The sequence below is a fragment of the Microcaecilia unicolor genome, chromosome 5 (genome assembly GCF_901765095.1).
Source record: "Microcaecilia unicolor chromosome 5, aMicUni1.1, whole genome shotgun sequence".
Taxonomy (NCBI): Eukaryota; Metazoa; Chordata; class Amphibia; order Gymnophiona; family Siphonopidae; genus Microcaecilia; species Microcaecilia unicolor.
In genome coordinates this window covers 119,569,701-119,589,046 of record NC_044035.1, presented here as the reverse complement: position 1 = coordinate 119,589,046, position 19,346 = coordinate 119,569,701, and the positions used below count along the sequence as shown (strand labels likewise).

The window sequence follows — 19,346 nt, the reverse complement described above, 5'->3', positions numbered from 1 at the left end:
TTACTTACCAGCCTCTATGCCAGACTCAGATGTTATGCTCAGGTCCATTAGAGGTTCCTGTAGTAGTCTAGTGGTGGGTACAGTGCACTGCAGACAGGTGAATCCAGGCCTATACCTCCCCCTACCTGTTACACTTGTGGTGGAAGCAGTGAGCTCTCCCAAAATTCACCAGAAACCCACTGTATACACATATAGGTGCTCCCTTCACTCATAAGGGCTATTGTAGTAGTGTATAGCTGGGGGCAGTGGGTTTTGGGTGTTTTTTGGGGGCTCAGTAGAGAAGATAAGGGAGCAATGGTAAGATTTGTACCTGGGAGCGTATATATGAAGCTCACAGCAGTGCTCCCTAGGATGGTGGTCCATTGCTTTCCTGGAATGTCTGTGTGGCCAGTCTACTAAGAATGCTGCCTCCTCCTACATTCCAATGGCTTGATTTTGTGAGTTTGGTTTTTCAAAAATGGGCCAAAAAGATAAACACACAGCACAAAAACATCTAGAAAATAGCCATTTTAGAAAAAAAAAGAAAAAAAGAAAAAAAGATAAGACGTTTGTCTGCTTTGAAAATGGCTATATTCCCCACTTGAATTTTGGATGTTTTTAGCAAAACATCCGAAGTTGGACTTAGACGTCATATCAAAAATGATAACTATGATCCTTCACATATTACTCATGCACCTGCTTAACATCTTGCATGGCATTTGATTGAAAGATTAGCAGGTAGCTCCTTTACCTTCTCAATTATGTTTTCACATACAACCCTTCCACTTCTGCAGTACTTATTTCAGCATTCCATTTAAGGTTAGTTAATCAAAGATTCTAGTTCTGTTCAACCTGTGGAAACAAATGTGAAATAGTTTCTATTTACATTCAGACTTCATCCTGAAGTTGATTCCAAAAAGGATGGTCCTGACCTGAGGATGGGTGTTTAGCTCTACAAAGCTAATCCAAAAATGTATTAACCCTGGAGATGGGACCATCCCACCAGTACTGTTAACCATACCCCCCCCCCCCCTTTTAAATCAATTAACTGTATTAGCAATAAATGTAAGATAATAACAATAAAAAACACTGATTGGTATTACAAATTAGGCTGCAGCTCCTTTTATTTATAAACATTTAACATGTAAATACCAACAAAGATTTTTAACCTGAGCTACAGTACATAATGCAGTAAAATTAACATCACCCTGCTGCTCACCCTGACAGCTAAGCAGCATTCGACCACCACCTCGCCTTAGCAGCTAAGGATAAAGACTACATAGACACATGCATGCAGAACACAAATCCGGGTCATCTGACCCCAATTAGATAGTTGATCTTGCAGGAATGCTTATGCTCCTGGCTCATCCCTTATGAGCCAAAACCCCGTAGCTTGGGTTTCCGCCAGCTGCAACATACAACATAAGCCGTCCAAAGGTACAAGTACTAATTTCCACTAGATGTTGGGTCCCTGAAACAAGGGAGGGTGGGAAGGAAAAAGATGCCTCCAAGAAGCAAGGGAAAAGCCCTGTGACTTGGGAGGGGCGGCAATAAACTGTATGCAGGAATCCCACCTAGCAACTGCTAGGCAACCAATAGCAGCCCAGAAGTAAAGTTGGGCCCAGAGGTTCAAAATTAGGGGGCCAATGTGGTTTGTGCCTACTCAACAAGCATTCCCACATTCCATCTCCCCCCCCCCCCCCCCACCAATACCACCCTTCGCCCTGACCGCAGGCCGTTATTTCCAGAGTTGTTGAAGCCTCTGGAAGACTGCATGAGAAAAGGCCCTCTGGAAGCAATCCCTGCCACGGTGAGTCACCCATCCCGAGGGTTAACTTTTTTCCCTCAAGACAGGCTCTCATACCCGTTCATTAGTCCAATAAAAACATATCACCGAATATTCTTTTTTTGTTTTGTTTTTATTTATTACATTTTATTCCTATATGTTCACACCTGTTTAATCCAGCGCTAGTTATTCCTGGATTAATTAATTCTGTAGTGAAACCAGATGGGATTAGCTTCCACGGGACTGGTGTGCAGTTTAGTCTCTGGATTTCTGATGCAATTTCCTAATTCTGGTGTTTAGAAAGAGGTCTGGCTTTCAGGACATCCACAACAAATATTCACAATAATTCTGTTGGCTTCACCACACATTAATTTATCTTTTTTATTACTTTCAGAAGACAGTAAACAGATCGGTATAAAGCACACTCTCTAGCATATTAATGCAGACCAGTTTACTCGATGGAGAATTCTTGGACCACAAGGAGTTGCAGCGACAGAATCTTTTCTCACATAGAACATTACTTACCAGCCTGGCATAGAGGCTGGTAAGCGATATTTTTAATCACATTTTTGGGGAGGTGAGAGGGTGTTAGTGACCACTGGTGGACTAAGGGGAGATCACCCCTGATTCCCTCCAATGGTCATCTGGTCATTTAAGGCACATTCTTATGGCTTATCCATTAATAATGGCAGAGACAAATGTCCAAGTGTTAGAAACACCCCACCCTTAACACGCCCCTGACATGCTCCTTGTGATTTGAATACACTTCTGATGGACTTCATAGAAAAATGAGGCAGGCGACACCATGACACTCACCTTTCATCACACATAGAATGCTCCATATACCAACACTTTATGTTATCCAATAAAATAGAGGAATTTACTATGGCTGCATCATTCTATTACTTACATATTCAAACCAGTTACAGTATAAACCAATTACATTTATGCATGCAGCTTACAATATCAAGTACTTAAATACATGAATCGAAATTCCTATCTAGAGCATTTTGGGCAGGGTGTATAGTCTTTTGGGTCACACAGCTCCAACTGTTTCAGCCTTACATAAAGGATGGCTCTGCGCCATTTTTGGCATATACCTTAGACGTACTGAGGTGCTACCATCACATCCTTGTTAGGGGTTGCCATAAAAGCACATTCCCCTTCTTAAACATTGAGTTTTTCTTGATACCTTCAGCCTCCCCATTCCATCCAAGTCTGAGGTAGGCCTCACTTACCTTCGATTTCTCTTGCACTGCCCTCCCCCCTTTGTATGAGGGGGATTGCCTGTGGTTTTCACATCTTACATGCCACCCCTAGCATGTGAGAATACAACTTACATATTTGACCACTGCTGAAGCTTGATTTGATCTGAAACCTCCTGCTGTGTGCTCTATTAGACTAGGTCCCACACCAAACACTGTGACAGTGAAACCCCACCATCAGAACTCCAAGCTGCAGCCAATTCTTAAACTCAAGGAGAACTTAAATCTCAGATACTCCAAAAATCAGTATAATAAGAAGGAACAAGCTTCATTTCTAACTTGCTATATCCAAATCATTGGATCGGGGAACAAAATACCTGCTTTATAACGGTACAAAAACAATGCAGAAAATAGCTCAGCCGTAATATTGTCTGTGGCTCTCCTTTTTCAAGTATATGTGTATGAGGCCCTGGGATGAGGGGTTCATATTGTCCTCTTTTGCCCATAAATCAAGGCAAGCTGTATGACCAATATCTGCTGCTTTGTGAGATAATTCTGGGGTGTAGGATTTCTATGCCCTTTTTATTATGATCCCCAATGAATCAAGGTTCTTTGGGTGACTTCAGTTCCACCATTCTTTTAATCTCTACAATGTTCACCATGCTTTGAATTAAGCTAGAATACAACTGAGGGAAAGACCGGTCCTCCAAAATCTTACTCTGAGCATTAATAATGGTTAATGACCCTTTGCCAGATAAGGCAGCATCTGTTGCCCTGAGGCCTCCTGCAAACTAGCCCGTAATTCCATGTTGGGTCATTATGCGCCACCGGATATACAGTGGTGGAAATAAGTATTTGATCCCTTGCTGATTTTGTAAGTTTGCCCACTGACAAAGACATGAGCAGCCCATAATTGAAGGGTAGGTTATTGGTAACAGTGAGAGATAGCACATCACAAATTAAATCCGGAAAATCACATTGTGGAAAGTATATGAATTTATTTGCATTCTGCAGAGGAAAATAAGTATTTAATCCCTCTGGCAAACAAGACCTAATACTTGGTGGCAAAACCCTTGTTGGCAAGCACAGCGGTCAGACGTCTTCTGTAGTTGATGATGAGGTTTGCACACATGTCAGGAGGAATTTTGGTCCACTCCTCTTTGCAGATCATCTCTAAATCATTAAGAGTTCTGGGCTGTCGCTTGGCAACTCGCAGCTTCAGCTCCCTCCATAAGTTTTCAATGGGATTAAGGTCTGGTGACTGGCTAGGCCACTCCATGACCCTAATGTGCTTCTTCCTGAGCCACTCCTTTGTTGCCTTGGCTGTATGTTTTGGGTCATTGTCGTGCTGGAAGACCCAGCCACGACCCATTTTTAAGGCCCTGGCGGAGGGAAGGAGGTTGTCACTCAGAATTGTACGGTACATGGCCCCATCCATTCTCCCATTGATGCGGTGAAGTAGTCCTGTGCCCTTAGCAGAGAAACACCCCCAAAACATAACATTTCCACCTCCATGCTTGACAGTGGGGACGGTGTTCTTTGGGTCATAGGCAGCATTTCTCTTCCTCCAAACACGGCGAGTTGAGTTCATGCCAAAGAGCTCAATTTTTGTCTCATCTGACCACAGCACCTTCTCCCAATCACTCTCGGCATCATCCAGGTGTTCACTGGCAAACTTCAGACGGGCCGTCACATGTGCCTTCCGGAGCAGGGGGACCTTGCGGGCACTGCAGGATTGCAATCCGTTATGTCGTAATGTGTTACCAATGGTTTTCGTGGTGACAGTGGTCCCAGCTGCCTTGAGATCATTGACAAGTTCCCCCCTTGTAGTTGTAGGCTGATTTCTAACCTTCCTCATGATCAAGGATACCCCACGAGGTGAGATTTTGCGTGGAGCCCCAGATCTTTGTCGATTGACAGTCATTTTGTACTTCTTCCATTTTCTTACTATGGCACCAACAGTTGTCTCCTTCTCGCCCAGCGTCTTACTGATGGTTTTGTAGCCCATTCCAGCCTTGTGCAGGTGTATGATCTTGTCCCTGACATCCTTAGACAGCTCCTTGCTCTTGGCCATTTTGTAGAGGTTAGAGTCTGACTGATTCACTGAGTCTGTGGACAGGTGTCTTTCATACAGGTGACCATTGCCGACAGCTGTCTGTCATGCAGGTAACGAGTTGATTTGGAGCATCTACCTGGTCTGTAGGGGCCAGATCTCTTACTGGTTGGTGGGGGATCAAATACTTATTTCCCTCTGCAGAATGCAAATAAATTCATATACTTTCCACAATGTGATTTTCCGGATTTAATTTGTGATGTGCTATCTCTCACTGTTACCAATAACCTACCCTTCAATTATGGGCTGCTCATGTCTTTGTCAGTGGGCAAACTTACAAAATCAGCAAGGGATCAAATACTTATTTCCACCACTGTACCTGTTATGCAGAATTAGTGTTCAGCCTTGTCAGGCCTCAAATTGTGTCATGCGAGCCTTCCAAAGGAAGCAGCCCCTTGACTTCATAATAATCTAAGTATAGCAATACTGGGTTGGACCGATTGCCCATTTAAACTAATGTCATGCTTTTACAGTGACCCTTCCCAGTCTCCTGTACCTTGCAGAAATCTGATAACTCACTGCCTCCCATGTGCCCAATCCTGGGACACACAGTGGCTTCCTCCATAGCTTCCTCTATGTTTATCTCACGGGCTTTCCTCGTGACGCTTGTCCAAACCCCATTCAAACACCAACATGTCAACCGCTGTCCCTTAATCCACGACAGAGATGTCCTGAGCTTCCTTCGAGTCATGTCACCTGCAGTAGCCACCGATGTCATAATATGACTGCCTGGCAGAATCAATCTCACATGTCATCCCCAAACAGGCAGTCGCGGCAACCTATCTCGCACATACTCACTCAAAATGACCACCCGGTAAGTCAGTCATCAGACCCACCCAAAATGGGCACCTGCAACCTCCCACATGATGGCCTATTTGCCCCCCCCAGCACCTGGCAACTAAATGCTGGCTTCGTGCTCCTCACAGGGGAAACCAATTTTTCAGTGGGTCATGTGCTATAAACAAAGTCTTTCATTTTCATTCATTCAACAACTCTCAGGCCTGCAGAAATACTTCTATTGAAAGATGGGATTAAAAAAAGAGGCCAAATACGATGCAAAGAATGATCAAAGTAAATCTTTCTTTTTATGGCAAGCAGTGGAGTTGCCACTGTTGTCAGCTAGCACAGTTTCAGCCCCAAGCAAATCCATAAGACTCTAAAATGCTGTATTGAAACTGCTAAGTGATGCAGTGAAAGTAATTTTTGCCTTCTTACATGGACTTGTCACCTTTCCAGAGAGGTACAAGTCTGCAAAAAGTATCCCTTGACTCCCATTTAGCAGGGTAGCAAACTTGGATGCTTGCATCAGAAGCTCTTCGCCCTGGAAGAAGAGCACAGCTTGGATGACTGCTTCATTTTTCTGCTCTGTGTGACGCTTTGCAGGCTTCCTTTGCACACAGCAACCGTGCTTTTGCCCTTTTAGAAAACGGAGCGTAGCACTCCACCATTTTCAAACGTGTGCACAAGACAGGGAGAGAAAGAAGCTGGCCAGCACATTCTCACAGCAGAATAAACAAGGGCTTGCAGGTCTGACGTGAGGCACCAGAAAAGAAGCACTGGGCTCAGTAAAGGGCAGGCACCGGAAGCATTTGCCAGCGTCACTTAGGAAAGAAGACACGCAGATCTGCATCAGAATTGGAGGAGACAGCAGAGGGAGCAGGGCATACTTCAACTGGAAAGCCCCCCCCCCATTTGTATCCCTTTGATTCCCTCCCTGATAAATCAGTACCTTCCTGATGAAGTCATTTCTATTATGTTTAATATTTGCATCTGTTTCATCTTTTTTTTCTTCTACCAACATTTAAAAATGATCAATTTTTTTTTCTGCTCACCAAAGGTGAAATTGTATCCATGGAAAATATAGATTCTCTGTATGATTAATTATATAGTAATATTGCCTTTGGCCTTAATGCTAATTAGAAGGAAGGGTGGGGGTGGAGTGTAGCTTCCTCTACAGTGCTAACCTATCAAAAAATATTATAAAATTAACTTAAGTATATAGTCCCACAATACATAACTGGAGACTTGGGTGAACATGTCTAGGGCAGGAGTGAGCAAACTAAAGCCTGGGGGGCAAGACCTAGCCTTCTGATGCCAAAGGTTTGACCCACTGCCCAGTCTAATTTGTAGTCCCTTACCTGGCTCATGAACACCTTCTACCACTTGATCTGCCTCTGCCACCTTCTTTCTCTTTAGTGATCCAAAGTCTGAGCCTCCTCGGTGCCCACTTTTAATGATGCATGAAGATCACACCAGCACACTGTAAAGGATGAACATTCAGACCAGGACTGATGACATTGGCTGCTGTGGAGTAAGACAGCCATGGTGGTGGCAGCAGAGGGGAGAGCAAGTGGTTGATGGGTATGTGAAGTTGGGAGTGAGTGACGTAGCAGGCATACCCATCAGTCTAAAGAAGTCTCTTCTACTGACCAAGCAATGGGAGGAACGGTGAGAAAAAAACTTACAAATGTTGTCATAGTAGCATAGTAAATGACGGCAGATAAAGACCTGAACGGTCCATCCAGTCTGCCCAACAAGATAAACTCATTTTACATGGTATGTGAAACTTTATATGTATATCCGAGTTTGATCTGTCCCTGCCTTTCTCGGGGCACAGACCGTAAGTCTTTCCCAGCACTGTTCCTGTACTAAAAGTTCTGAAGCTAACATTGAAGCCCCTTAAAATTTACACTCCAGCCCATCCATATCTATTCAGCCACGATCAGGGCATAGACTGTAGAAGTCTGCCCAGCACTGGTTTTACTCTCCAATTACTGGCGTTGCCACCCAATCTCCGCTAAGATTCTGTAGAGCCAATCCTAACAGGATTCCTTTTGTGTTTATCCCACGCATGTCTGAATTCCATTACCATTTTCAAGATAATAAACTACTCAGAGCAACTTACACACACAAAATGGAATAAATTGTGAAATGATATGGCCATGTACAATGCCTGTGTATAAAGGGATAATTCAGCAAATGGAATGGCTCATTAAATTATTTCCAACCCCTATGCATGCATGAAGGTGTGCCATACACCTTGTCTGTACTCATATCTGTGTTGCCTATGTGTATGTGAACCTTGCATCTGTATTTTTTTCTGTGTGCGTTTATATTTCTGTGTTGTGTGTGTATCTCTGTTTGTGTGTGCATGGTGTGTATGTTTTGTCTATGTGTGTATGTGAATGTGTGGGGCTAGTTTAGGGGTGGGAGGTAGGTTTATGGGGCAGTTATGAGGGGGTAGAGGTAGTTCTGGGGGTAGTTTTGGGAGGGTCCTGTGGCAGTTGCAGGGGATAGTTTGGGGGGATTGGAGCAGATAGTGGGTTGATGGAGTAATTGGGAAGATATTTTGGAGGTCTGAGGCAGTTTGTGGGATGGCAGGACAGTAAAGTGGGTAGTTTTGGGGCTCTGGGTAGATAGTACAGTTATGGAGCAGTTTTAGGAGTAGTTTAGTGGGATGGGACTGTTTATGGGGTGGTGAGGCAGTTGGGATGGTCTGTTTGGGGGAACAGGACAGTTTGTGGGGTGGTGGTGCTCCTGTCAGAGCTAGTTTTGGGATTGGAGCAGTTTGTGGGGTAGGGGAGCATTTGCAGAGGTTTGTTTGGGGGAGGCATGGACAGTATATAAAGTGGCAGAGGGGGTAGTTTTGGGGTTAGGGCACATTGGGAGTTGGGGAAGTGAGGGGGAAGTGGGAGTAGTTTGGGTAGGGACAGTTTAAAGATGAGGCAGTTTGAAAGGAGGGATTCTCTAACTGCTACGTTTCCCTTTTAACTTGGCTTCTATGCTACAGAAGCTGGAATGGTTTCTTCCATAGAAATACATTGGGTTTTATTTTATTTTTTTTAGTCGGGGTGCTTATTCCTCTAGAAGCCCAAGTCTGACCCATTTTCCAACCTGATGTGTCTTTTTATTGGTTTCCCCACCAAGCCAAGTTTCATCCCATTACATTTAATTATTGGGTAGTTATTTTGCCCTAGGACAGATATTTCTTACCCTCTTTTGTATAATTCTTTCCAAATTGCCTGGGATAAAAAAAAAAGATTCCTAAGAAGAAAAATATCAGAATAAAAAAAACCTGAGTAAAACCAAAAGGAGACTTACTAGAGCTTGATAGCAAAGGAATCCATTCCTAGATCGGGTCTGGTGTGGCTCTGTAGGAGATTCACTAAACTACACTGGGCCTTTAACCTATGAATCAGATCCAGCGTAGCCCTTGGGCCAAAAATGTTTGCCTTCTCTCCCCAGTCTAGGGCTTGATTTAAGTTCTAGGAAAAAATCACGCATAGAGTCTGCAAGTCCATTTGCTTAGACAGTTTGGAAATACAACATGCTTTTGTTCAAGTGTTTCATTAGCGGCATGAATTTGGGAGAATATCGGATATAAACATGCAACATCCCACAAAAATTGCAGGATAACTTTTGCTCTACTCAGCACGAAATTTGTGGACTGGCAAAAGATTCACTGTGTTCAATTTTTTTCATAACTTTTTGCATGGGTGGAACATTTTTCCTTGGGTGGTATATTTTTTCCTCTCTAGCAGAGCTTCCAGCTTTCCCAGTTCCAGGCGGGAGATTTTAGGCCATTCCTGGATTTCTGGCAACCTGATGCATTTAATACTGATTTCCACGGGTAAAATCAGGGACCACAAATAGCACACCGCCCATAAAGTCTCCTGTCAGGAAGCGAGTGATTTGGCAGTTCAGGGCTGCAAGATGCAGGATATTATGACCTTGAGCAACAAGCTTTTTCACCACAGAGCAAATAGACAGACTTGTGGGCTGTTGGGTTTCCAAAATCAACTATTCCCGTGATTAACCTCAGCCACATCTGAGAGAGGATGCCCTCAGCAGCTTCCAGCAATCGTGGTTAAGTACAAACCCAAATTTCCTCTAGCTGGGGATGGAGTGTTAACAGCACGTTTAATCCTGGAGAAAAAAAATACCCCGTTTTATTCTTTTCTAGCTCTTCATTTCTGTTCCAGTGATGATACCGTGGCCAGGCTTTCACACAAGTCTCACTTTTACCAGCTGCAACTTTCTCTTACTCACCTGGTTGAAAACGCATTTAACCCCTTCCCTCTTTCCCCATAGCATTAATACTGCAAAGATGAAGATCTGCATCTGGGCAATTAATTCCTTCACCAGGCGTTCACGTGTGATCGATGGCGTGCCAGGGGAGGGAACTGGACGCCAGATAATAAATGCAAAGAATTAAATAAGATGCCCCCCCCCCCCCCGGTCCCTCCTTCCCCCAATGTGGTAGCTTTGGCTAACAGCAGCCCGTCTCTTTATTCCAGTCCCTAAAGGCTGCCCTCTCCCACCTCCATGCTAGAAAATAGCCATCGCCTTAGCCAAAGGGGCTAGAAAGAGCGGGGGAGAGAGAGACGAGAGCCCTGCGTTAGGCAGTGCGTCACGATATTCATACAAGCGCTGCCAGAGCACCCATGGGGGCTTCTTGCCCAACAAGCTGTAGCCTCCGTCTCTCCTTCATTTCCTTTGTGCTGCATCAAGCATGCAGATCGGATGAATTAAAATACTAAGAATACTCCTCTCTCCCCCCCCCCCCCCCCCACAGGGCTGGGCCTGCGGATGAGGACTTGTTGGCAAGGAGAAGCTCCTCCAGCAATTGTTGCTCGGTAGCTCCGCCTCGCTGCTACCTGTCTGCGCGCTGCTTCCTCCATTCATCCGATCTGACTGTGGCTGCAGCGGCGGGGGGAGGCAGGGGCAGCGGGGGATTAGCCGGCCTCCAGCAGACAGCTCTCTTAGAGGAAGAGGGGCAAGAAGGTGATTCATATTGAAGGGGACGATTCCCCCCCCCCCCCCACCTCCCAAAAACACGAGTAACCCCGATCATCGCGAGGCAAGCTGGAAACCAAACAATATTACTATTACTAATAATAATAATCACACCAAGTCTGTGAGCTATGGACGGCTGACGATTTCAAAAAACGTGCGGGTAAAGGAGGAAGCGATGCCCGTAGCCTGCCATTATTACAGAGTGGAGTAAGCGAGGAGGGGGAAGCGGCGATCGGGCAGCGGGCAGGGAGCCGCCCGGGGCACATCGGTCCAGCAGCAGGAGCCGAGAGCACTGCGATCTCAGGAGGGGAAAAGAAACCAAAGAGATCATAGACTTAAGAAGGGAGAAGAAGCAAAAGATCTGCTGCTCGTCTCCCAGCAACCACGATTTTCGAGACCGTAATTGTCAAATGCCTGCTTGAATCGTTCCTCCCACAGATGGCTGGAGCTGCTGCCTAGGAAGACAGAGAGAGCCGGACTTGGCACAGAGATTTTCCTCCCTGAGGTCTGAGCCTGTTTTCATTCTGGGGAGGCATCTGCTGCGTACACAATACTGGGGAGGGGAGCGTGGGGGACGGAGAGAGTGATCCTGAGCTGGAAAAGAAAGACAAGGCACTATTGAAAAACCTGGAGGAAAAAGAAAATAGAGCAAGCCAGAAGAAGGGCCGGGCTTTCCAGCAATATGGCTGGTGAGCGGGTTGGGGGGCGCTGCCAGGAGCTCTGTACGGCTCCCTGGTGCTGCTGTTAGCGATGGCAATAGGCAACAGATCGGAAGGTCTCGGCAGCATCCTTATCATGAGTACTATCAATAACAACAATCCGAACTCAGACCCCTCCAACGTGCATCTGCCCAAGGTGGATGCCCTGATCATCCCGGTGACCATGGAGGTGCCTTGTGACAGCCGGGGGCAGCGTATGTGGTGGGCTTTCCTCGCCTCTTCTATGGTCACCTTCTTCGGGGGGCTCTTCATCATCCTCCTTTGGAGGACCCTCAAATACTTGTGGACTGTCTGCTGTCACTGCGGGGTCAAAAACAAGGTAACCTTTATGTTCCATGCCACTTGCAAACAGTTTACGAGCCTCTTGTGGATCAGTGTGCAAAGTCCTGGTGCAAACGCACAATTTCCACCGTGCACAGAAAGGCTAGGACGCGTATGTGGGGGCCGCTTGTGTTTTGGAAAGTGCAAGTTAAACCAGGCATTGCGGCTAAAAATAATGTACATGCCCGTTGCTGTGGGGGTTGTCAGTAAATGCCGTGCTAGGGCCGAGGGGCTCCGTGTATTTTGGGAGTTCGTGGAAGGGTTGATGTTAAGGGAAGAAATGGCAAAACTGCATTCCCGTTGCGCGCTTCTAATAGCTCTCTCCGGCGATTTAGATGTACTTGTTCTGTTTGTGTCATCGTTGTCGCCGGAGGTGTTAAGCCCTTGGTGGCTCTCTGTGCAAAGTATTTGCCTTCTAAATGACAGGCTCATCCTGCTTGGACTTTCTGCAGCCTCCCCACTGGCCTGACTGGGCAGCAGCAGGACTGAGTGAATTCTTGTAAATATCGACTCACGTATTTTTTTCTTAAATATTTTTGTACCTGGACTTCCAAGGGGTTCTTTGCATGCCATTTATTTTGCATGTTTCACGCTTTCTTTAGTTTATTAAATGCGCACGCTTTATTATAGCCACATTCCGTTTGTGAAATCCAACCTGTACAGCTATACACAGAGCAGGTTGTCTTGCTGTAATGTTGCGTGCATTAATATGTTATGCCTCATAGGTGTTAGAATATCAGCAGTTGCCTAAGGATCAAGCTCATGGAGTCCCCATTTCACTTTGATTCAAACGAGGACGTGCTTTCAGAAGAAACATAATTTTGACAATCCAGTGATCTAAAATATTGTAAGGCTGTTTAAAAAAAAAACACCCAAATCTCTTGTTAAAAAATAGAGAACTGGAACAGAAAGTGATATTGTACAGAAGCTGGTAAAGTGGATTTTGACAGGCAATTACATCCTAAAATAGCTTGGCAGATGTATGACTGGAGCTTTCCCCCTTCCCTTTTTGGATAGTTTGGATAGCAAATTGTATAGCTTCTGGCACAAAGGACACCCCTTCCTCCTTCCGGTACAACACACCCCTTTTTAGACAGAGTTGCTAGGTTGCTCTGACAATCAAGGGGTTATTCTTTCCTCTGTAGGATACACAGTGCCTTCACATTGTGGTACAGGCCAGATTCATTGGTATCTGAGTGTATAGTCATTAAAATGCGGATAAGTCCTATCTGATTTTACAAAGAAAACGCTATTTTGCTAACGGGTTTAACTGAAGTCCTCTTCTCTTGTGTGGGGCTAGGATTCATAAACTGGTATCATTCATGGACCTATATTAGCTAAACAGGCATAATAAATAATTATTTGTGAACTAAAACATGCATTGAACTCTCCAATGCATGTTTTAGTTCACAAATAATGACTGGAGAAAAGCACAACAGTGTTGCATTAATCGTGTAATCTGATGCTGTATTATCAGCATGACAAAATCATAATTAATGACAGGAAATAGCATCAGTAACAGAACCTGCAGGCACTCATACTGCATTCTGATTCCTTTTTTTTGCATGCGTGACCGTGATGGGGTTTTGGAAGCTGAAATACGATTCTTCAGAGCTAGAAATTCACATGTTTGTGGGGTTTCTTAGTTGTGTTTGTGGCAATGGAAGCGAGTCCTGGGAAGCAACAGGAGGCTCCAGATAAACGGGCAGTACTTGGAGGAACTGCCTGGGACTCTGAGGGCAATGATTTGTAAATGTCTTGTGGAACATCTTCCAGTAGACACCTCTGCTTTCAGAAGCATCCAGTAAAGAGCCTTCAATCGGTTATATTTGTGCTAGTAAATCCAAAACCCATTTAAGAGATACCCAGGCCTGCGTACTCAGTACCAAGTCAGTGATATTAATCTCATTGACTGAACTGTCCAACATTTTATTACAGACATTCTGGCACACCTCTTGTGGGTTTGCACGCTGTTTTGAAAGCAAGAGGGCGTGCATCTCACATCGGAGGTCAGTTCAAAGTATTGTCAAGCACCAGCAGACGTCCAACCAATCAAAGGGCTGTGGTATTTGACAAAAAACCCCTACGTCTTTCTATGGTGCAATGTCATCAGTGTCACCGAGTGCAGTAGAACCATCGTTGGACCATTCTGCTGGGAGCTTGTGGGAATGGAGGCAAAGACTGCGATTCCCCGTGCGTGTGGAAAAAAAACAAATTTTAGTACGCATCAGCTAGAGATATGAAATCATAGCCACTTGTTAACAACACAGCGCGCCGTGTGCGGATGACATCTTATGATATAAGAATGTTAGTACTGCTGGACCAGTTTACCTGACTTTGAGGCATATTTTCAAAACACTTTGGGAGGCTAAGTTCTATAGGTTTCTATGGAACTTTGGGAGGCTAAGTGCTTTGAAAATGAGCCTCATGGCATGTGGTCCCATGGGTTACAGGTGTAGCTGGAAACACTTTATACAGTCAGAGGTACGAAGTGCTGAGCACGTGAAATCGCACTCTTGTGGGGATTGATAGGTGAAAGTGAGTTCAACAAATGTTAGACTTTAAACCCAGCAAGAAATCCACCCTTGCTTTCGTTTTAGTCCGTTTTCCCATTTTGTGATGTGTCCAGCACCCATGTGTTTTTCTGTACAGGTATTGAAAGAGTGCAATACGGTATCAATTAACATTTTATTTATGTATGGCTGCTCCTGCATAAAACAATTTAAAAGTGTCTAATATTGCATAACAGTTAATAAGCAATTTCCAGGAACAATTCTAACATATAATATAGAAACCTACATTCATACAGATAAACTCTATACTGAAGTAAAATCTTTCTTGGTGAAAGTTTGTAAAATAAACCTTAATCATTTTTAACAAGCAGGTGCATCAGTACTTTCCCGTCCTGCATCTGTACTTTCCCTTCCTGCTTCTCTTCAGTGCTCAGTATCTCATCATTAGAAGCAACAAGCAAAGGTAATATAGTTTAGTGGGCTGGGCAGATAGTGACAGGGGTTCTGCATGGTTCTAAAATCTGGAAGTCAAACAATTCCATGGAACTGGAACTGAAAACATTATCATACTTTTAGACGTCAATATAAAGGACCATATTTAAGAGAATAAAAGAGTGTGTTTTAGAGGTCAGTTAATGTTCACCTTCCTTTTTGCAGGTTGGATAAGTTCTGAAAGTAGAATATGAGAATCTTTGAAACATGTGGGGATTGATAATGACTCAACCCCCCCCCCCTCCAAAAAGATCCAAAAAACAAACATTTTCATAAAACTGAAGCACCCTAAGAGAGTGAAGCCCAAAACAATATATGCAAAATTCATGTGAGCAAACATTTTTTTATTTTTTTTAAATTATTTATTTAAAGTTTCAAAATTATTACAAGCATTTTTTTTAGAAGAAAGTTTGTTTTCTGCATTTTATTTCACCTGCTACGTAAGCTCCTGTTAGAGGTTCTTCAGAAGCGGACACAAGAGTGTCAAAACACAGCTGATGCTGGGACAATTTTTGGTGAAGTAATTCGTTTTTGTTTTTTCACATGGTAGATATTTTGTAAATAAAAACGCTGGCTTGGGAACTGACCACTACAGCAAAAACAGGGAGACACCCTCTTCGAAGAGCCTCATAAAGAAAGCCAAAGCAGGAGCAGAGGATGAAACAATGACCAATCCGCCTGGGAGATGTAGTTCAAAGCAGATTTATTCAAGCACCAAAACGAGAAAACCCGACACGGGCCATGTTTCGGCAGACGCAGACGCCTGCCTCAGGGGTCAATATACACAACTGCCATCCTCTACTTCTGCTTGGGCTTGGGAGCTGGGTGTTATTTATTTTATTTCACAGATTTATATTCCACCTAAACACTAGGCGGATTACAGTAAAAACATTCATAAAACAATTTCCATGGATCACCGTCAATAATAAGCATGACAAAAACAGAAATAACCAGAAAACCAACTGTAAAATCTATCTACTCTGTAAGCATAGTATGTGTTATGCCAGCAGGTAGGCCTGAAAGAACAAATGAGTCTTCAGCAGTCTCTTAAACTGTCCCATGTTGCAGACAAGACACAAATAACCAGGTAAACTGATCCACAGTCTTGGACCTGCAATGGAGAATGCAGCAGCCCTTGTGACATATGATTTTAAAATTTAGGAACACTTTTGTGTAGCACTTTAAGATGATTGAAACCTTTCTAAAGATGCTTGTGCAGGTGAATTTTGCACACACACTTTAGGGTTTCTCTCTTTTGGGAACTGCTAATTGGTGTATTGGTATCCTTTACAACTGCATGCACAAACTCCAAATAAAACCTTTTTTTTTAAAATTTTGATGAAGATTGTGCTTTTGAGAGGTGTCTGACTGACAGTATTAATTACAGTTATTTTTGAGTGGCAACTTCCCCACACTGGCCTGTCAATAGACATCAGATAAATCAGCTTTTCATATATGCAACTGATTGGCGTTTAGATAGCACTGGTTTTCAGCCATTACTAGCCAGAGTTGGATTTAAGCTGGTGACCTAGAGGTGAAAGGCTCTGTACTACTACTACTACTACTACTACAAATCATGCACCTTAATGCAAAAACCATGTGTAATTTCGTACCAGGAAAAGGCGTTCACTCAGAAACCTCTATGCAATACCACAATGTATTTTTCTTTACCATGTATGTATGCACCTTAATGCAATACCATTTGTAATTCTGTACCCGGAAATGGCGATCGCCATTACGGCAGAATGTAAGCCACATTGAGCCTGCAAATTGGTGGGAAAATGTGGGATACAAATGCTACATATAAATAAAAATAAAAAATTTCTATAGCACTACCAGTCGTACGCAGCGCTTCACAATTTAACATGAAGAAAAGACAGCCCCTGCTCAAAAGAGCTTACAATCTAAATCAGGACAGACAGACAGGACAAATAAGGGATAAGGGTAGGACAGACAAATAGGACACATTACGAGCAGGTGACAAGTTAGGAATTAAAAGCAGCATCTAACAGGGAGGCCTTTAGCCCGGATTTGAAGGCGGCCAGGGATGGAGCTTGACGTAATGGCTCAGGGAGTCTATTCCAGGCATAAGGTGCAGCAAGATAAAAGGAACGGAGTCTGGAGTTAGCGGTGGAGGAGAAGGGTACAATTTGGAGAGATTTGCCTAGTGAACGGAGTTCCTGGGAAGGAGTGTAGGGAGAGATGAGGGTGGAGAGGTAGTGAGGGGCAGCAGAGTGAATGCACTTATAGGTTAATAAGAGGAGCTTGAACTGTATACGGAAATGGATAGGGAGCCAGTAAGTGACTTCAGAAGAGGGCTGATGTGGGCATAGCGACTCTGTAACCCTATGACAGTCCACTGAGCTTTTACTGGGAACTGAACAATAGTTTCTGCTTTTGGATCCTGTCACTCCAGTTTCCTCCATTGCTTCTGAGCTTCCAGCCAGAGACCATGGCTCCCTCTGGAGTATGGTAACATGGACCTTGAAACTAACCACTTTGCGCTGAAACACAACCCATATTGGGTCATTGTGTGATTGATCTACGTTGTGCAAATAAAGATGTTTGTCCCATTTATTGAAGGCTCTTGGTGCTTTGTTGCGCTTTTGCTCCCAAATACAGAGCGTGAGCACGCGTGAAAATTGTTGAAAGAGACAAAGTCTCAAAGGTTTTAATGTGTTCAGAGCCACCAGTTTAGCAGTGAATTTTCCCCCTCATTCTGTATCAGGTTGCCTAAAGTTAGACGCCAATTTCAAGTGTAAGTTATAGAATACCAACATAAATACATAAGTACTGACATACTGGGAAAGACCAAAGGTCGATCGAGACCAGCATCCTGTTTCCAACAGTGGCCAATCCAGGTCACAAATACCTGGCAAGATCCCAAAAATGTACAAAACATTTTATACTGCTTATCCCAGAAATAGTGGATTTTCCCCAAGTTCATTTAATAACGGTCTATGGACATTTCCTTTAGGAAGCTGTCCAAACCTTTTTTAAACTCCGCTAAGCTAACCGCATTTACCACATTCTCTGGCAACGAATTCCAGAGTTTAATTACATGTTGAGTGAAGAAACATTTTCTCTGATTCGTTTTAAATTTACTACATTGTGGCTTCATCGCATGTCCCTTAGTCTTAGTATTTTTGGAAAGCATGAGCAGACGCTTCATATCTACCCGTTTAACTCCACTCATAAAATTAGACCTCTATCATATCTTCCCTCAGCTGCCTTTTCTCCAAGCTGAAGAGCCCTAGCCGCTTTAGCCTTTCCTCATAGGGAAGTCATCCCATCCCCTTTATCATTTTCATCGCCCTTCTCTGCCAAAGACTGAGTTACGTGCACAAGTGCAAGTTGGGCACTAAGCAGTATTTTGTTACTTTAGAGCACAACTCGCGTAGGGCCAGATTCAGTAAATGGAGCCAAAAATGAGGCACTGAGAAAAGTCAGTGCTCAGTCTTATTCTACAAATGAAGTTCCGGGATGAGTGATCTTTATAGAATAGCTCAGAGCACCAATTCCTGCTTCCAGTTTTGCACATGAGGACTTATGCCAGCTTAAACCTGGAGGAAATCCTGGTAGATAAGTTGGGCGTGCTTCCGAGGAATTCTACAACACAGCACCAACTTTTTGGAACGCCCCTGACCCGCCCATGCCCCACCCATGGCCACACCCCTTCGGGTTAGATGCTATGGGATTTGGGCAACCTGTGTTATAGAATAGCACGTAGTCAGCAGTGTGCACAAATCTCAACTAATGCCAATAACTGATTGTTATCATCCAATAATTGACTTAATTGCTTGCTAACGAATTGAGTTGAATGTACAAATCAAGATCATGCCTAATTTTGGGCGTGCAACTTTCAGTAATCTTTATAGAATCTGTGGGTTTGTGCTTAAATGTAAGGGGATGTGCGAAGGGGAGGAACATGGGCGAGGCATGGGTGGGTCCCACCAGGGCCGCTGAGAGGGGGGCAGGGGGGGGACAAAATTCCTCAGGCCCGAGCCTCCAAGGGGGGCCCGGCGCTGCAGTCCCTGATCTCACACGCCCTTGACTCCGTCGACCGTCCGCCACTAGGCTGGGCCCTCCGCATTGAAATAATCACAGCGCCTCACCTGCCACCTCCGTGACTGAAAGCGCAGCAGCAGCAGATCGGATTCACCTCCCTTCGGGCCTTCCCTCCCTGTGTCCCATCCTCGTCTGATGTAACTTCCGCGAGGGCCGGACACAGGGAGGGAAGGCCCGAAGGGAGGCGAATCCGATCTGCTGCTGCTGTGCTTTCAGTCACGGAGCGAGGTGACAGGTGAGGCGCTGTGATGATTTCAATGCAGGGGGCCCAGCCTGGTGGCGGACGGAGGGGGGCAGGTGGGGACTGCGTAACGGTGGCCTGGGGGGGCGGCGGCGGCAGGGCCCCAGGGGTGG

The 19,346-nt window shown here is 44.5% G+C and overlaps 1 protein-coding gene across 1 annotated transcript in view; it reads left to right on the top strand.

Moving 5' to 3' along the window:
- The first annotated feature begins 10,998 nt into the window (after positions 1 to 10,998).
- KCNMA1 (potassium calcium-activated channel subfamily M alpha 1) overlaps positions 10,999 to 19,346 on the top strand; it is a 1,310,561-nt gene continuing 1,302,213 nt past the window's right edge. The window contains exon 1 of the mRNA XM_030203235.1: positions 10,999 to 11,917. Coding sequence (XP_030059095.1) covers positions 11,630 to 11,917 — 288 coding nt within the window. The 5' untranslated portion in view covers positions 10,999 to 11,629. The remainder of the gene's footprint in view (positions 11,918 to 19,346) is intronic.